This window comes from Haliotis cracherodii, unplaced genomic scaffold (assembly GCF_022045235.1).
Source record: "Haliotis cracherodii isolate W230 unplaced genomic scaffold, xgHalCrac1.p SCAF_6, whole genome shotgun sequence".
Lineage (NCBI taxonomy): Eukaryota > Metazoa > Mollusca > Gastropoda > Lepetellida > Haliotidae > Haliotis > Haliotis cracherodii.
The window spans coordinates 2,785,591-2,800,620 of NW_027266319.1; the positions used below are offsets into that span (position 1 = coordinate 2,785,591).

Here is a 15,030-nt window from a genome sequence, read left to right on the forward strand (position 1 = left end):
CTCCACCCTCCACCCTCCACCCTCCACCCTCCACCCTCCACCCTCCCCCTACACCCTCCACCCTACACCCTCCCACTTCACCCTCCACCTTACACCCTCCCACTACACCCTCCACCCTCCACCCTCCCACTACACCCTCCCACTACACCCTCCACCCTCCCACAGTACATGCGACGTCTTGTAAGTGGATGTATTCTACTCGGTGTTATGGAAAGTGTTTGTGCGATTTATTTGAAACAGGTTGACGTTTCTTTGAAGATTATTACCGGCATGTGCGTGACTATGTTGTTTTGTTTTCAGTCGATGGTAATTGGGGACCCTGGTTTCCATGGCAACCTTGCTCACTTTCCTGTGACCGGGGTTTCAGGATCCGTCAGAGGAAATGCAACTATCCCCCTCCTGCGTATGGTGGACTCGTCTGTCCTGGACAAGCAGAGAACAATCAGACGTGCAATGAGCAACCATGCCCTGGTAGGTCCACTCTTACATCCGGTGGGTGCCCGATACATGAAAGAGGTTATCCCTGACGTTCAAATTCTCTACGTGGATACGATATGATAAGAAGATTTTGGGCATCCACCGTCGTTATAATTGTGAATATTGCTTAGTTTCGTATAGACCTGCCCACTTTCATCGGGTGGTTGGCTACCCGTGATATCAAGGCGATAACGAGCGGCGTTAAATGGAGTTACGTGATGCCAGAATGCGAGATGATGTCATTGGCATTGGTGTGAAACATCGTTCTTAACTTCGACCAGAGACGTCGTTGAACATCGATATGAGATATCATTAGTTACGTTGACCGGTGATGCATTTAGTGCCGTTGACGTGAGACATCGTCAGTGGCGTTAACCTGACCTAAAACGTCGTTAGTGGCGTTGGTCTGAGACACCGTCAGTGACGTTGACCTTGTCTGTGACTTCGTTAGTGACGTTGGCTTGAGACCTCGTTAGTGACGTTGATCTGATACATCGTCAGTGACGTTGACCTAACATGAAACGTCGTTAGTGACGTTAACCCGATACGTCATTAGTGACGTTGGTCTGAGACATCGTCAGTGACGTTTACCTAACCTGAGACGTCGTTAGTGACATTGATCGTCAGGTAAAGTTGACCCGTGTCGTCGTTCTTAACGTTAACATGAGACGATGTTTTTGACGACCATGTGTTGCTGTCTATAAAATGTCGTTAATGGTGTTGGTGTGAAATGTTGACATTGTCGTTGCAGTTGATGGAAACTGGGGCGCCTGGTCTGAGTTCTCGCTGTGCAGCACCACGTGCGGTCAGGGGGTAAAGCGGAAGACGCGCGCCTGCAACTCCCCCGCCCCCCTTCACGGGGGGAAGAACTGTGTTGGCTCAGCTAACAGCAACAAGAAGTGCCAAACTCTCAGATGCCCACGTAAGTAGCCATTTTGATTTATCTTCAATGATATCGAAACCACCGCCCTCGGTGCAGAATCAACGCGAAGCCTTACAGCTCGAATTGCCCAACCTATAAGTATATAATTTTGAGAGCTACTGGGGATTGCAAGGGATGAATTCCAGAACCATATGCTTGTGGGAAGAGCTGACTTCTCTGAGACTCCGATAGCTCAATGCCTTCATCGAAGACCGAGAGCGTGCTCATGCCCCTACCCTCGATCTGCCTGGCCCGGTTCGCTGTTATATATCAGACATTGTGCAGACTACGATATAAAACAACATGCAGTCACTCAAATAAGCCCGGCAAACACATGAACTACAGTTTCATTACTTTTGCCTTAATTTGACTTGCCTTAAACTGACTTTTCCATATTTTGACTTGTACCAAATGTTCTCGTGTTACAATTGACTTGCCTGTGCATGTGTTTGTGACCGAAGCCACCAGTGGGTCAGGATGCGCTCTTTTCCTGAACGCCTGGTATCATCACTATTTGATAGTGATAAATCATTCATAAACACCAACTCATTGTATAGCCGGAATCGTACAGTCGATTGTGCTTTTAACAGAAATTTCTTAAGAATGTGGAAAGAATTTGGTCGCTTAACATCACTGACACAACACGCAAGGATTCCGGGTTAGAACTGGTCCCCATGCAGCAACATATGCTCACAATATCAACCACCGGATTATCTGGCCGGTGCCATATACTGGAATACTGCTGATTGCGGCGCAATACGCAGTACTACTACCGAGAGCGCCCAGCTTTCACCAACATACACTCAGCAGACCCGGGTTTCACGTTAAACACGATTTCAATGGCCTGTGATATTAATGACCCTGCCTTCAATACAAATTAGATTACAGTCCTCAAATGGCCCTAGAGGAATGTAGCAATTTTTTTTGACAGACAAAACAGACTTTGGAAAGTTCCTGAGCGTGGTTATTCGATTTCCGAGCATCTGCCCGGTACCCCCAAGCGTATGTAAAATTAGCGTAATACTATAATACTATTATTTCAGCTCCTGAAAGTTCTGTTTGTGTGTAGTTCTGTGAAGTCGAGAACCGCATCATGTGAGTTGAGATGTGTGGAATCACATTACAAACTCAGTGTGTCTTTATAAACCTGGATATAATATCACTATTTGTAAACGACGGGGCACAAAACCTGGATATAATATCACTATTTGTAAACGACGGAGCACAAAACCTGGATATGATATCACTATTTGTAAACGACGGGGCACAAAACCTGGATATAATATCACTATTTGTAAACGACGGGGCACAAAACCTGGATATAATATCACTATTTGTAAACGACGGGGCACAAAACCTGGATATAATATCACTATTTGTAAACGACGGGGCACAAAACCTGGATATAATATCACTATTTGTAAACGACGGAGCACAAAACCTGGATATAATATCACTATTTGTAAACGACGGAGCACAAAACCTGGATATAATATCACTATTTGTAAACGACGGAGCACAAAACCTGGATATGATATCACTATTTGTAAACGACGGAGCACAATGACCCTGTGGTATAAGGGTACGCCGTTTCGTACTTATGATGAGCCTTGGTTTGGCAGCACCACCCCTAGCTTTCGGGATTCGCCAAATGGTAGGAGGGTTTGTCTTACAACTTTAAGAATTTAAGTTTTTTATTCGACGTCGAACTTTTGCACCGGTCCCTAAGCGTCCTGGTGATCCAGTCTTCTAAGGCAGTGGCATTTGCTGTGCACAGTTGCGTACCTTGCGTAAGCTTTGGACATGGGTTCGAATCGTCCTGTAAGTGTTTCTAGGTTTGTCAGCACCATACCTGTGCTTGGTTGAAGCATTAGTTCGTCTCACCGAATTTAGAAGACCCGGGTTCGTGCATAAAATAGATGCAATGTGTGAATCCTACAAAAAAATATTGCTAACGCTGCGTAACATCCTACTTATTCACTCTTGACATAGTTTGTTGTTGAGAATAATGGGAGATTTTCCGACCGCTTCCGGTGGAGCCGATTACACACTTGGGTGGTAGCGTTGGTTTCTATTTCATGTCTGTTTCACGTCTATTTCATGTCTGTTTCGCGTCTCTTTCAGGTCTGGGTTCGATTCCCGACATGGGTTCAATGTGTGAAGCCCATTTCTGGTGTCCCCCGCCGTGATATTGCTGGAATATTGCTAAAAGCGGCGTAAAACCATACTCACTCACTCACTATTTCAGGTCTATTTAATGTCTGTTTAACACCTTTTTCACGTCTATTTCATGTCTGTTTCACGTCTATTTCGTGTATGTTTCACGTCTATTTCATGTCTGCTACACGTCTGTTTCATATCTGTTTCAGAGGACGGAGGCTGGTCCTTATGGGGGTCGTGGTCCAAGTGCGCTGTGACCTGCGGACAGGGGACACGACAGCGAACCAGATCATGTGACAGCCCACGTGCACTGTATGGGGGGAAGGATTGTGAAGGGGGCGGGAGGGAGACCCTCATGTGCTATGGGGGCAGGCCGTGTCCAGGTAAACATGAAATCAGGTCATTCATAAATCCATATTGTGGTCCCGATTGCATTTAATTTCAAAATAGGGATGGCGTTTGTTTTTAAAATTGTCGTGATGTATTAAAAACCCTGCTACAATGTTGGAGAACTTCTATATGTGTGGAATTGTGCACTTGTTTTATCATGGATTGCGAGTACCATAAAATATACCGTGGGTTGGTACGTTGCTTAAGTGTCCGTCGGGCAATCGGAGCCATGTCTCTTTTTCAGGGATATCTACACCAAATTAATCTTGAAAAACATCTTGATTTCATGAACTAGCTCATTATGGATTATCCAGGTTGTTATATGATAGCTATTTTGATAAATGGCCCTGGACCCACCTTAATCAAAAGAAAATAAAAAAAATATAAAAATATAAAAATATAAATGCACATCCTGAAGTAGAGACAGCAACACTAAACGATCCATTTCAACATCACAACATCCCTTTGCCAGTAATAAATGCTATGTCAGAAGCGTCCCTGGGACGTCATCGTGCGTGACAGCCCATTTGTCTCCCCGCGACGTCACCGTCTTTGCATCCTCTTCGCGAACCTGCTGAGGACACACATAGTGTAATTGTCCCTTTACGTACTGGTCGATTTTACCTACTTTAACAGTGAAGGGAGAGGCAGTTTTATCAAAGAATCCCATCTGTTTAGATTACATACCCCCGGCACTCAGACAAATACCGTACATGGTCGTCGCAAGTTCGCCAAAGTTTAAGATCAATACACAGTTTTCTGTCATGAAGTTAAATTTGTGAGTCGTTTAGTTGTCTTAGAAACAGTCGTGAAACCCCCACAGAAGATTGATGGAATCACACTGTGTATGGTCTCATATGGCAAAAAGCTAAAGTGTATTTAACATGAAAAAAGTCTTTGCCGAAAGTCAGTGCTGTGGAGAATTTGGAAATTGTTTTCGGGGTTTTATTCATAAATCAAATTTTGTTCTTGATTGTGAAACTCATGCGATACTCATTGGTTTCTGGGCAGATCGGGACAGTGAGGTAAAGTTTTGAGAGCGTTTAGATTAGTTTACAAACATCAATATTTTCCTATTGACATTTGGACACGAATATCCATGCTGTCTGGGATTCATTACGCTTCGAAGATTTGCGTCCCTTTGCCGAGTCAGGATCCTCTACCTGTACTGGTCGGTTTTACCAAAGTAGTAAACACATGCGACCTCGGGCCTTCCACATTAAACTGACACGCCGTCGTAGACATGTACATGGAACACTAATCACAGTGACGTCAGACTAAACAGAGGACAGGACCAAACCTGGTGCATACAGAATGTGACCCGTGAGGACCCGGGGGTAGAATAGGTCTTCACCAACTCGTGCTTGCCACAGAAGGCGACTATGTCTGAATATTGCTGAACAACAAACAAAACCCATATCGGTTGAAAACACCGGGTTTTGATTGGTTCGCCAGACGATGCCATGTCATCGCGTTAAATATTCACCGGTGTTGTTCTGGTTCAACACATCATGACCACTCAGACGGTAGGTAGGGTTGATATACTACACCTGGCAGAACATGTCCCCCAGTGACACAGGACAAAGGCTGCCGGGTGAGGACTTGAGGACGAACTGTTAGTGTTGTAAAAGTGTTTTTCTAATACGGATTGCTGTTTAATCAGGGCCTATCCCTTGTCCTGTGCTTTAAAATGTGAATACGATGTTTGTAGGGTTACGATTGCTTTGTGAAACCAGAGACCATATAATAGATATGGTCTCTGGTGAAACTGATACACATGATCTATTGACGTTTGTTTTCACACGAACTGCTGACGTATACACATGATCTATTGATGAATTCACACAAACTGCTGACGTGTTCACATGATCGACTGCAGTAATCACACAAACTGCGTACGTGTACACATGTTCTGCTGACGTAATCACACAATCTCATGACGTATTCTGTTGTCTATTTACAGTTAATGGTGGATGGTCTGAGTGGACAAACTTCGGCTTCTGTCGAGCTGAAAGGTGTGAGAAGGGATTCCAGGTTCGATCCCGTGGTTGCAATCAGCCAAAACCAGTGCATGGAGGGAGGCCTTGTGACGGAGACCAGTATGAACGTATCGAATGCTTCAACGACCAAGGCTGCCCCAGTTAGTATACTATCAGGTCCAATACATTACACACGAGGTCCACTGTTTGTCACAGATGTTCATGTCTGTGAATCGCCTGTCTTACAATAGAAATGCAATCGACCGAAATCTGCGTGACAGTCGCCATGTTGTTTACCAACCGGATGTCGATTTCGTTACTCGATTTTGATTGGACTATGCATTACTCGTTTAGTCAGCCAAAATATAATTAAGAAATTCCAGCCTAGTTCGGCAAGGGTGCAAATTGGACTTTTATAGTCATTTTACTCCCTTGCCTCGGAAAACGGGATTGCAACACTTAAGTATATTTGTTCATTTTATTAGGTCTTTCGAAAATGTCGATAGGGAAGCGCAATATTCGTGTTAACTATTATTTTTTTAGCTTGTCAGTCAGTATCAGAACGCAGACAATGGCGATGCAAGGTTTCACCCCAACCTCGAGTGGTTTTAGGATAACAAGAACTAACCTGGTCATACAAGATCGGAAACAATATATCGTTTCAGATGGTGATCGATCAGTCGATGGGTTGGATTAAGTATACTCCCAACATGTGCTGGTCACTGGCTTCGAAGTCAGTCGAAGACTTTCAGGAATATTTAATTGACATTGACTGTAGCTGAGAAATAATGGGGTTTTGTTGGAAGAATTATATTGGATCCAAAACAATCTTAAAATGCACCCAAAGCCATTTTAACTTTGAAGATGAACCTATTACTGAAATTGGCGACACTGGATTCGTTTCAAGTGGGGTAATGAGACGTATCAAAATCTCATCCTTTACTGATGTTGTGGATCGTAGACAGGTACAGCTTTGGTCTTACTTTGAAATATAATGCACCACAAGCCATTTCATTTCGCTCATTTCCTTATCCTAGAAAAACAGATGATCTGAATCACGTCATTTGAAAGCCAATTCCCGTGTCTGGCCCTGGTAAAGGAATAAATATTTGATACGGCGAGAAAATAACGAGCTTCTTTTAACGTCTTTAAGCCATTTTAAAACTATTTTTCCATATACAACACAAAAGAAGTTAAAGAAGACTCGACTCTTTCATATTACTATAGTAAATAAAAGAATCTGGTGTTCTCTAACTTCTTTTGCGTAGTATATGTTCCAATTTAACATTTCTGTCTTGGAATCAATGTGGATATGATATAAACGTGTTTGAATTCTATCCGATGGTTGTAAACTAAATTTTATAGATTTTGACGCAACATTTTGGTCTTGGCATAAATCCCCGTTAGCATGCAGGGTTAAAGTGTAACATAGTAATTTTTATTCAAGAGTTTTACGGGACATTATATTTTTTCGATAAAATCGCAGCCCACACACCTTAGTTGATTGCGTCACCGTAACCCGTCGTCGTGGGTTGTTGCTCATACTATCAATCACTAGTTTGTCTGGTTTAAACTCGATTATTTGCAGATCGCCCCCATATACATTTGTAGCTGACATCGTGTTGTAAAACAACGTTCAGTCTCTCAAGTGGCACGCATGTTGTTAGCAGTGGTAGTGGCAAGGGACGTTTTGGAAGCTTCTGGAACCAGGGCAACATGGTCTTTGTGATGAAAAGCTATCTTTTCTGAAAAATCTTGAAATGTGTAATGTATGGTTCCAGGGAATGGTACGTGGTGCGAGTGGAGTCAGTGGTCCAAGTGTACAGCAACGTGTAGGTTGGAGGCCGCCCTCCGGGTGAGACAGCGGGAGTGTAAGTGCCCCGCCCCTAGGAGTGGGGGTGCCGAGTGTGATGGTAAGTTTTGTTTGTTTGTTTGTTTGTTTGTTGTTTACGCTGCACTCAGCTATATATGGGCGTCTGTACATAATCGAATCTGGACCAGACAACCCAGTGATTGACATCATGAGCATCGATCAACACAACTGGGATACGATGACATGCATCAACCTAGTCAGCGAGCGTGACCACCCAGTCGCGTTAGTCGCCTCTTCCGAGAAGCATGGGTTGCTGAAGATTAATTCGACCCCGGATCTTCACGGGTGGTGAAGGTTTTAAGTTACATTATGGAGTGTTGCTCATGCTATCTGGTCCAGACTCCGTTATTTACAGACCGCCGTCACATAGCTGGAAGAATAATGACTTCGGTGTTTAATAACACATTCGCTGAATGTACTTAATGTTCTGCCAATGGAGTGACGTCATGTTGCATCGGGCAAATGATAACCCTAACCCTTTACTTTGTGCACAAGACCCGTGAAGATCCGGGTTAGCATCGGTCTTCAGCAACATGCTTGTCGTAAAAGGCGACAAACGGGATCGGGTGGTCAGGGTCGCTGACTTGGTTGATGCATGTCATCGATCCCAATTGCGTGGATCGATGCAATTGATGTCAATCACCTGATTGTCTGGTCCAGACTCGATTATTTACAGACCGCCGTCATATAGCTGGAATATTGCTGAGTGCGGCGTTAAACCCCAAAGAATGAAACAAACTCTTGGAATAAATGCGATGAATTGATGCGATTGATCAATAAATAAGATCTATACAAATGCTGTTTCGAGATACAGTTCCACGTGTGTCGGGTACCTGTGTGGGGAGACCGGGGTGAGTCTAGGTGGACGGTCGACGGTCTATTGTGTAGCATCGTACCCCGGAATAGTTGCTGAACAGTCCAACACTGGTTGAATACTTTCAGGCCGCCGTAATATGTCTGTAATATACCTGACTGCACCATACAAATATACTACTGACTTTCAAATCGGTACCCGTGAATTCCCTGGACTGAAGACCAAGTGGTACAAGCGTTCGCTACCCGCGCAGAGAAGCAGGGTTCGATTCCCAACATACGTCATACCAAAAGACGTTAAAAAGTAGTACTTGTCGTTGCACTGCCTGACGCTCGGCATCAAGGGGCTAAAACAAGGACTTGTCGGATCGGAGTCAGTTTTCCGTGTCTGTGTGGGGTATTCATATTTAACTGCTGTATGGTGTCTCAGTGAGCTAGCACTATAAAAATCGGCATTATTCCGGACTAGTATAAGCAGCCACACACACACACACACACACACACACACACACACACACACACACACACACGTGCATGCACGTCACTATATAACTGAAGTAATCTGAAACGCGACGTTGAACCCCATTTCGCCACCTCGCCTCGTACAGTAGGCGGTCTAAACCTCCCCGTTAATGTCAGCCTTAACTAAACATCCCACCACGTTCACTACATCTACCGCGGAGACGCAATGTGTGTGTAAGAAGGGATCAAGAATTTATGTCTCAACACTGCCTGAGGACAAGCGAGAATTATCCTGAAACACCGGCCGCCACACTGGCTGTTGAAAACTGATCTCATTAAGATTTTTTTACTTGCGTAGATGTATTTCGTATGATTTAAAAAAAACCTATACGCAACTAACACAGAATAAATGAGTTTAGAAAAAGACTTTTTGCCATATTTAACTTTAACGGTCACCTCGTCTCAGGAAAGGATTCAGCACAAAAGTTTTAGGCTTGACAAATTGAAAAAGTTGGCGTCCCCGGTGGAGAGTCGGATTAATCACTGCGCGAGTGCGGCTGTGTCCTGGACGGTAATTAACGTTGTCGGCTAGTCGGTTCTCTGGAGATTTCGCCCCATTCGCGGTCCCTTTGACACTCACTCAGCATCCAAGTCCTTGACAGACTGGAAAAACACGAAGTACGACTTGGACAGATGCTCAAACATTCACAAACTTTCTCTTTGACTTCAGAATTGTAGATTTGCTTTGATGTTTATTTTCCTTTAGCGTTGATTGAGATATATAAAATCGGTACAAAAGATTACAAAATCGACGAAAAAGGCAAATTATTTCAATTTTTGTAATTAATTCACTTCGAAGGGACCCCGAAGCAGGTGTCCCCCAGGAACGGATATGTGTTTGAACAGTACTTCAGTTATATCACGGCGGTTTAGTTTTGATTTGGGGTACTAGTCACGATATGTCTGAAATACTGCCGTTGTTATTTTAAATTTACAGTCACTCTAGTTTCGAAGTAAAGCCCGAAGTGATGCAGGTCTTCGACGTCTACCACCTTGGCGAAATCCCCAAGCACGGAATGGCCTGTCAATCGGGGCAGATCTGGGATTCGAACCGAAATCTGTCAATGTACTGTGTCTTAATTTTAACAATACTTGTCTTGTTTATGACACTAAATTATACACCTGCCGTGAGCGTCCTTCGGAGAAACTGGCAGGCATCGTCTCAGTGCTACGACTGTCATAAGCCTATGTTAAAGTATGGGAGTTACGATCACCTTAGTGCTATAACTGTCGTAAGCCTATGTTAAAGTATGGGAGTTACGATCATCTTTGCACTACGAATGTCGTAAGCCTATGTTAAAGAATGGGAGTTACGATCATCTTTGCACTACGACTGTCGTAAGCCTATGTTAAAGTATGGGAGTTACGATCGTCTTGGTGCTATAACTGTCGTAACCCCATGTTAAAATATGGGAGTTACGATCATCTTTGCACTACGAATGTCGTAAGCATATGTTAAAGAATGGGAGTTACGATCATCTTAGCACTACGACTGTCGTAAGCCTATGTTAAAGTATGGGAGTTACGATCATCTTAGCACTACGACTGTCGTAAGCCTATGTTAAAGTATGGGAGTTACGATCGTCTTAGTGCTACAAATATCGTAAGCCTATGTTAAAGTATGAAGCCTATTTTACAGTATGGGAGTTACGATCATCTTAGTGCTACGACTGTGGTAAGCCAATGTTAAAGTATGGGAGTTACGATCATCTTTGCACTACGACTGTCGTAAGCCTATGTTAAAGTATGGGAGTTACGATCGTCTTAGTGCTACAAATATCGTAAGCCTATATTAAAGTATGAAGCCTATTTTACAGTATGGGAGTTACGATCATCTTGGTGCTACGACTGTGGTAAGCCAATGTTAAAGTATGGGAGTTACGATCATCTTTGCACTACGACTGTCGTAAGCCTATGTTAAAGTATGGGAGTTACGATCGTCTTAGTGCTAATATGGCTTTTTGAAACGTAGCCCGGTTTAGAAAGCCACCTTAGTACTGCAGGTTTCATGGGTGTAGTAAATCCTATTCTGTAATGGAGACTTAAAGTCGCTTTGTTGAACGGCCCCTGGAGGATGGTATCATTCACTCATCCTTGCTGGTAAATGACACGACTGTAGCATTGTGGATATTATATATACCAACGGAAAAAAGTAACTGTGCATTACATAAAGAGGTGTGCATGTTATGCTGTGGAAGATAAAGACATAACTTTTGGTCATTCGTCATTGACAAATCCATTGACACAACCCATGCATAGTGACAGGAGAGAGTGAGTGAGTGAGTGAGTTGGGTTTAACGCCGCTTTTAACAGTATTCCAGTTATATCGCGGCGTGTCAGCTTAATGTGGGATGAAAGCCCGAAGTGATGCTGGTCTGAGACGTTTACCAGTTCGGTGAAACCCACGAGCACGGGTATGGTGCTGACAAACCTAGAAACATAATCGGGGCGAACCGGGATTCGAACCCACAATCATAGGTTTCTGGCGTGCCCAAGGGACGCAACTCTGCACAGCGAATCGCGGCGCCTTTGTCGACTGGGCGGTGACAGGAGAGAGCGAGACGCCCTAAAAGTGGGGTGGGGGTGGGGGTGGGGGTCGGGGTCGGGGTCGGGGTGGGGGTCGGGGTGGGGGTCGGGGTGGGGTGTAACAACTCAATGAACAATGTCAATATCAGGTGTGACCACCATTTTCGTTGATACAGGCGAGGCAGCGGCGGCGCAATGATTGGGGATGTTGTTCCAAATGTCAACCAAATATCGGCCCAACTGAGCTGGCGCCACCGGCTGGTTCTTGTCTTGTCGTAGGCGTCGTTCCATTTTACCCCAGATATGTTCTACGGGGAGAGGTCTGAAGAAACAGCCGGCCATGGTAGTACATCAGTGTTATGCTATTTGAACCTGAAGTGGTGTCGAAGCAAATTTGAGCGTCGGGGATGGATGCTGTGTTCCCTCAACCAGTTGCGTGCGGTTCTGCAACAACCGAATATGGTTGTTTTTGTTGATTTCACACGTGGACGATCGGCCCGTGGCAAGTCATGAGTGTTGCCCTGCTGCAGATAACGTCTCCAAAGAGATGATATTGTTTTTCAGAAATATTAAAATGCCTGACGCATACCCACGGCGCGAAGACATGGTTTTACAGCAAGCTGTGTCATTGCTGCCTATGCGTTATTAAGGGTCAAGCTAAAACATTCTATGAGTACCTGATACCTAAACATTCAGTGTGTGCTGTTCACATTACAAAAAAACACGTGTGTGTGTGTATCATACTCCCAACAAACAGGAACACGTCCAAATTGAGAACCCTGCATGAACACACGCGTGCAAATTATGTTTCACGACCTCACAATCGAGGCGATGTCTTCATGAATGCAAGTATGTATTGAAATTTATTTTAATGAACTTGATATGAAGTTTTTTCCGTTTGTGTAGTAAGACGCAAACCTAGTTCAAGTGTTTAACTGATGATGTTCCGGTGTTCCAGGTGAAGGCATAACCGTCAAGACGTGTGACGACCTGCCGTCCTGCAAACTACCACGTAAGACCACCAGGTTATATATTCTCCCCCGTTGGGATTCCGAGTCTCCGGTCCCTAACTATCTGTGCTGTTTGTTTGTTTGTTGTTTAACGACGCACTCAGGATTATTCCAGCTGTATGACGGTGGTCTGTAAATGATCGAGTCTGGACCAGACAATCCAATGATTTACATCATGAGCATCGATCTACGCAACTGGGATACGATGACATGCATCGACCAAGTCAGCGAGCCTGACCACCCGATCCCGTGAGTCACCTCTTCCGACAAGCATAGACGCCTTTTACGGCAAGCTTTGGTTGCTGAAAACCAATTCTACCCCGGAATTTCCCAGGGGACAAGCATTGGTTGCTGAAGACCTATTCTAGCCCGGATCTTCAAGGGTCGCAATCTATGCTAGTCGTACGAGGCGACCTAATGGACCGGGTGGTCAGACTTGGTTGATTGCGTGTCATTGTACCCGGAAGGCGTGGATCGTTGCTCACAATATCAGTCACTGGATTGTCCCTGCCCCCATCATATAGCTGTAATATGGCTGAGAGCGGCGTTACACAACAAACACATATGTTGAAACTACGCAAGTCATGACAGCTTCACTAATATATCAATGTTTTTTATGCGTATTTGAAGTATTTGATGTAGTAATAGGACAAATCCGATTTAACTGAAACACTAATTTGTTCAAGACGATGTAACTTTGTAGTACCGATAGCGGCACTATGATCTGATATAAGTACTCCGCATTTCTCGAACTATGGACTACTCGATGTGCCCCGGGACAGAATTGAGGTTTCACAGACCAATAGACCGCCAACGGGTAGAGGAACAGAATCTGAAATAATAAATATACAAGTTGAACGTGGTCTACTAGAAATGTGTCTATTTCTTCCCTGTCCGTTGTAGTTCCCTCCAAGAGGTCAGACACTGAAGCTGGCGGGGATCTCGAAGGGGGAAGCTCGGGTGACGGGGAGGAGGCAGATGAAGAGGAACAGGTGGGTGGAGATGTCCCTTATGTTGCAGTGAACCCCGAGGACAGAGGCCAGTGCTATAAAGCTGGAATATACTGACTGCGGCTTAAACAATAATGCCATCTACCGCTTCCATGTCTTATTATTGCCGCGAATAGATGTCATTCGTGGTTGGGCAGTATTCCCTTGCTCGTTGATGGTATTTGTGGAGATCATTCCTATTAATCGCCACCAAAGGCCAAGGTCCAAACAAAGTGGTATTGTTTAAACGTGTTTTCTGGAACCTGTGGGGTAACGCATTGTCATAAACTCAACTACCTGTGAAGGATGTTGTCTTAAATATATGTCATCTTGTATACCTATATATGCTTATATACGTGATGTTGCTGGAATATTTCTAAACCCAACAAACGCACATGCATTGCAGGAGGATAGTGAAGACTACCCGGATCACACGGTGATGGAGGCCAATTAACAGGCGAGCGAGTAGGGGGCAGCAAGGGTATGTTCTTTGTCCTTCTATATTAACGCAGACCCGTTAGAACGGGTTGGGCGGTCAGGCTCGGTGATTTGGTGTCATTGTACCCCGACGGTGTGGATCGTTTCTTTTTTTTATTTCGGTAAATGTAGGCCAACGGTCCGTTTTTACATTTGAATACATTACCTGCAATGTATTCATAAAATGGAGGAGTACCGCCTCCGTGGTCTTGTGGTAGAGTGTCCGCCCGGAGAGCGGAAGGTCCGGGGTTCGGTCCCCTGCCGCGTCATACCAAAAGACGTTAAAAGATGGTACTTGTTGTTACCCTGTCTGGAGCTCGGCATTAAGGGGGTAAAACAAGGACAGGTCGGCTCGGAATCAGTATACTGTGTCTGAGTGGGGTGTTCATGTTTAACTGAGGCATGGTATCTCAGTGAGCTAGCACTATAAATCGGCATCAGTCCGGATTGGTTCAAGCAGCCACACAAACACACACACGTACATGCACGTCGCTATATAAGTGCAATAATCTTGGACGCGACTTTAAACCCCATTTCACATCACCTTGCCTAAAATGGAGGATCTATACGCTGTGCCATCAGAATTTTTTAAGAACCGTTTCTTGTGGCTGGATGGTTAGTGTGTAACAGAACGATTATTTCCAGTTGACCAAGACTCTCACTCTCACACAACAAATTACATATAACTAACTGTATGGGACAAGAATATCACTGGTATATTTAAAGAATTCAGCAATTAATTAATCATTGCCTTGTGATTTACCACATTTCAAGGTATTGATATCACCGATAACTTGGTCCCGTGATATTGGAGTCTCAAATATTATTGGATGTTTCATACCAGTTATCGTCAGTATCATATTTTTAAAAAGAGTCACCCATTGATTCAAAC

At 44.3% G+C, this 15,030-nt stretch overlaps 1 protein-coding gene across 1 annotated transcript in view; it reads left to right on the top strand.

The window, feature by feature from the left end:
* Positions 1 to 15,030, top strand: part of LOC139445770 (properdin-like) — a 41,599-nt gene that overhangs the window by 25,597 nt on the left and 972 nt on the right. Inside the window, exons 5-12 of the mRNA XM_071226983.1 lie at positions 301 to 471; positions 1,229 to 1,399; positions 3,769 to 3,942; positions 5,913 to 6,089; positions 7,710 to 7,841; positions 12,621 to 12,674; positions 13,576 to 13,664; positions 14,068 to 14,142. Of these exons, the coding sequence (XP_071083084.1) occupies positions 301 to 471; positions 1,229 to 1,399; positions 3,769 to 3,942; positions 5,913 to 6,089; positions 7,710 to 7,841; positions 12,621 to 12,674; positions 13,576 to 13,664; positions 14,068 to 14,115 (1,016 nt within the window). The 3' untranslated portion in view covers positions 14,116 to 14,142. The remainder of the gene's footprint in view (positions 1 to 300; positions 472 to 1,228; positions 1,400 to 3,768; positions 3,943 to 5,912; positions 6,090 to 7,709; positions 7,842 to 12,620; positions 12,675 to 13,575; positions 13,665 to 14,067; positions 14,143 to 15,030) is intronic.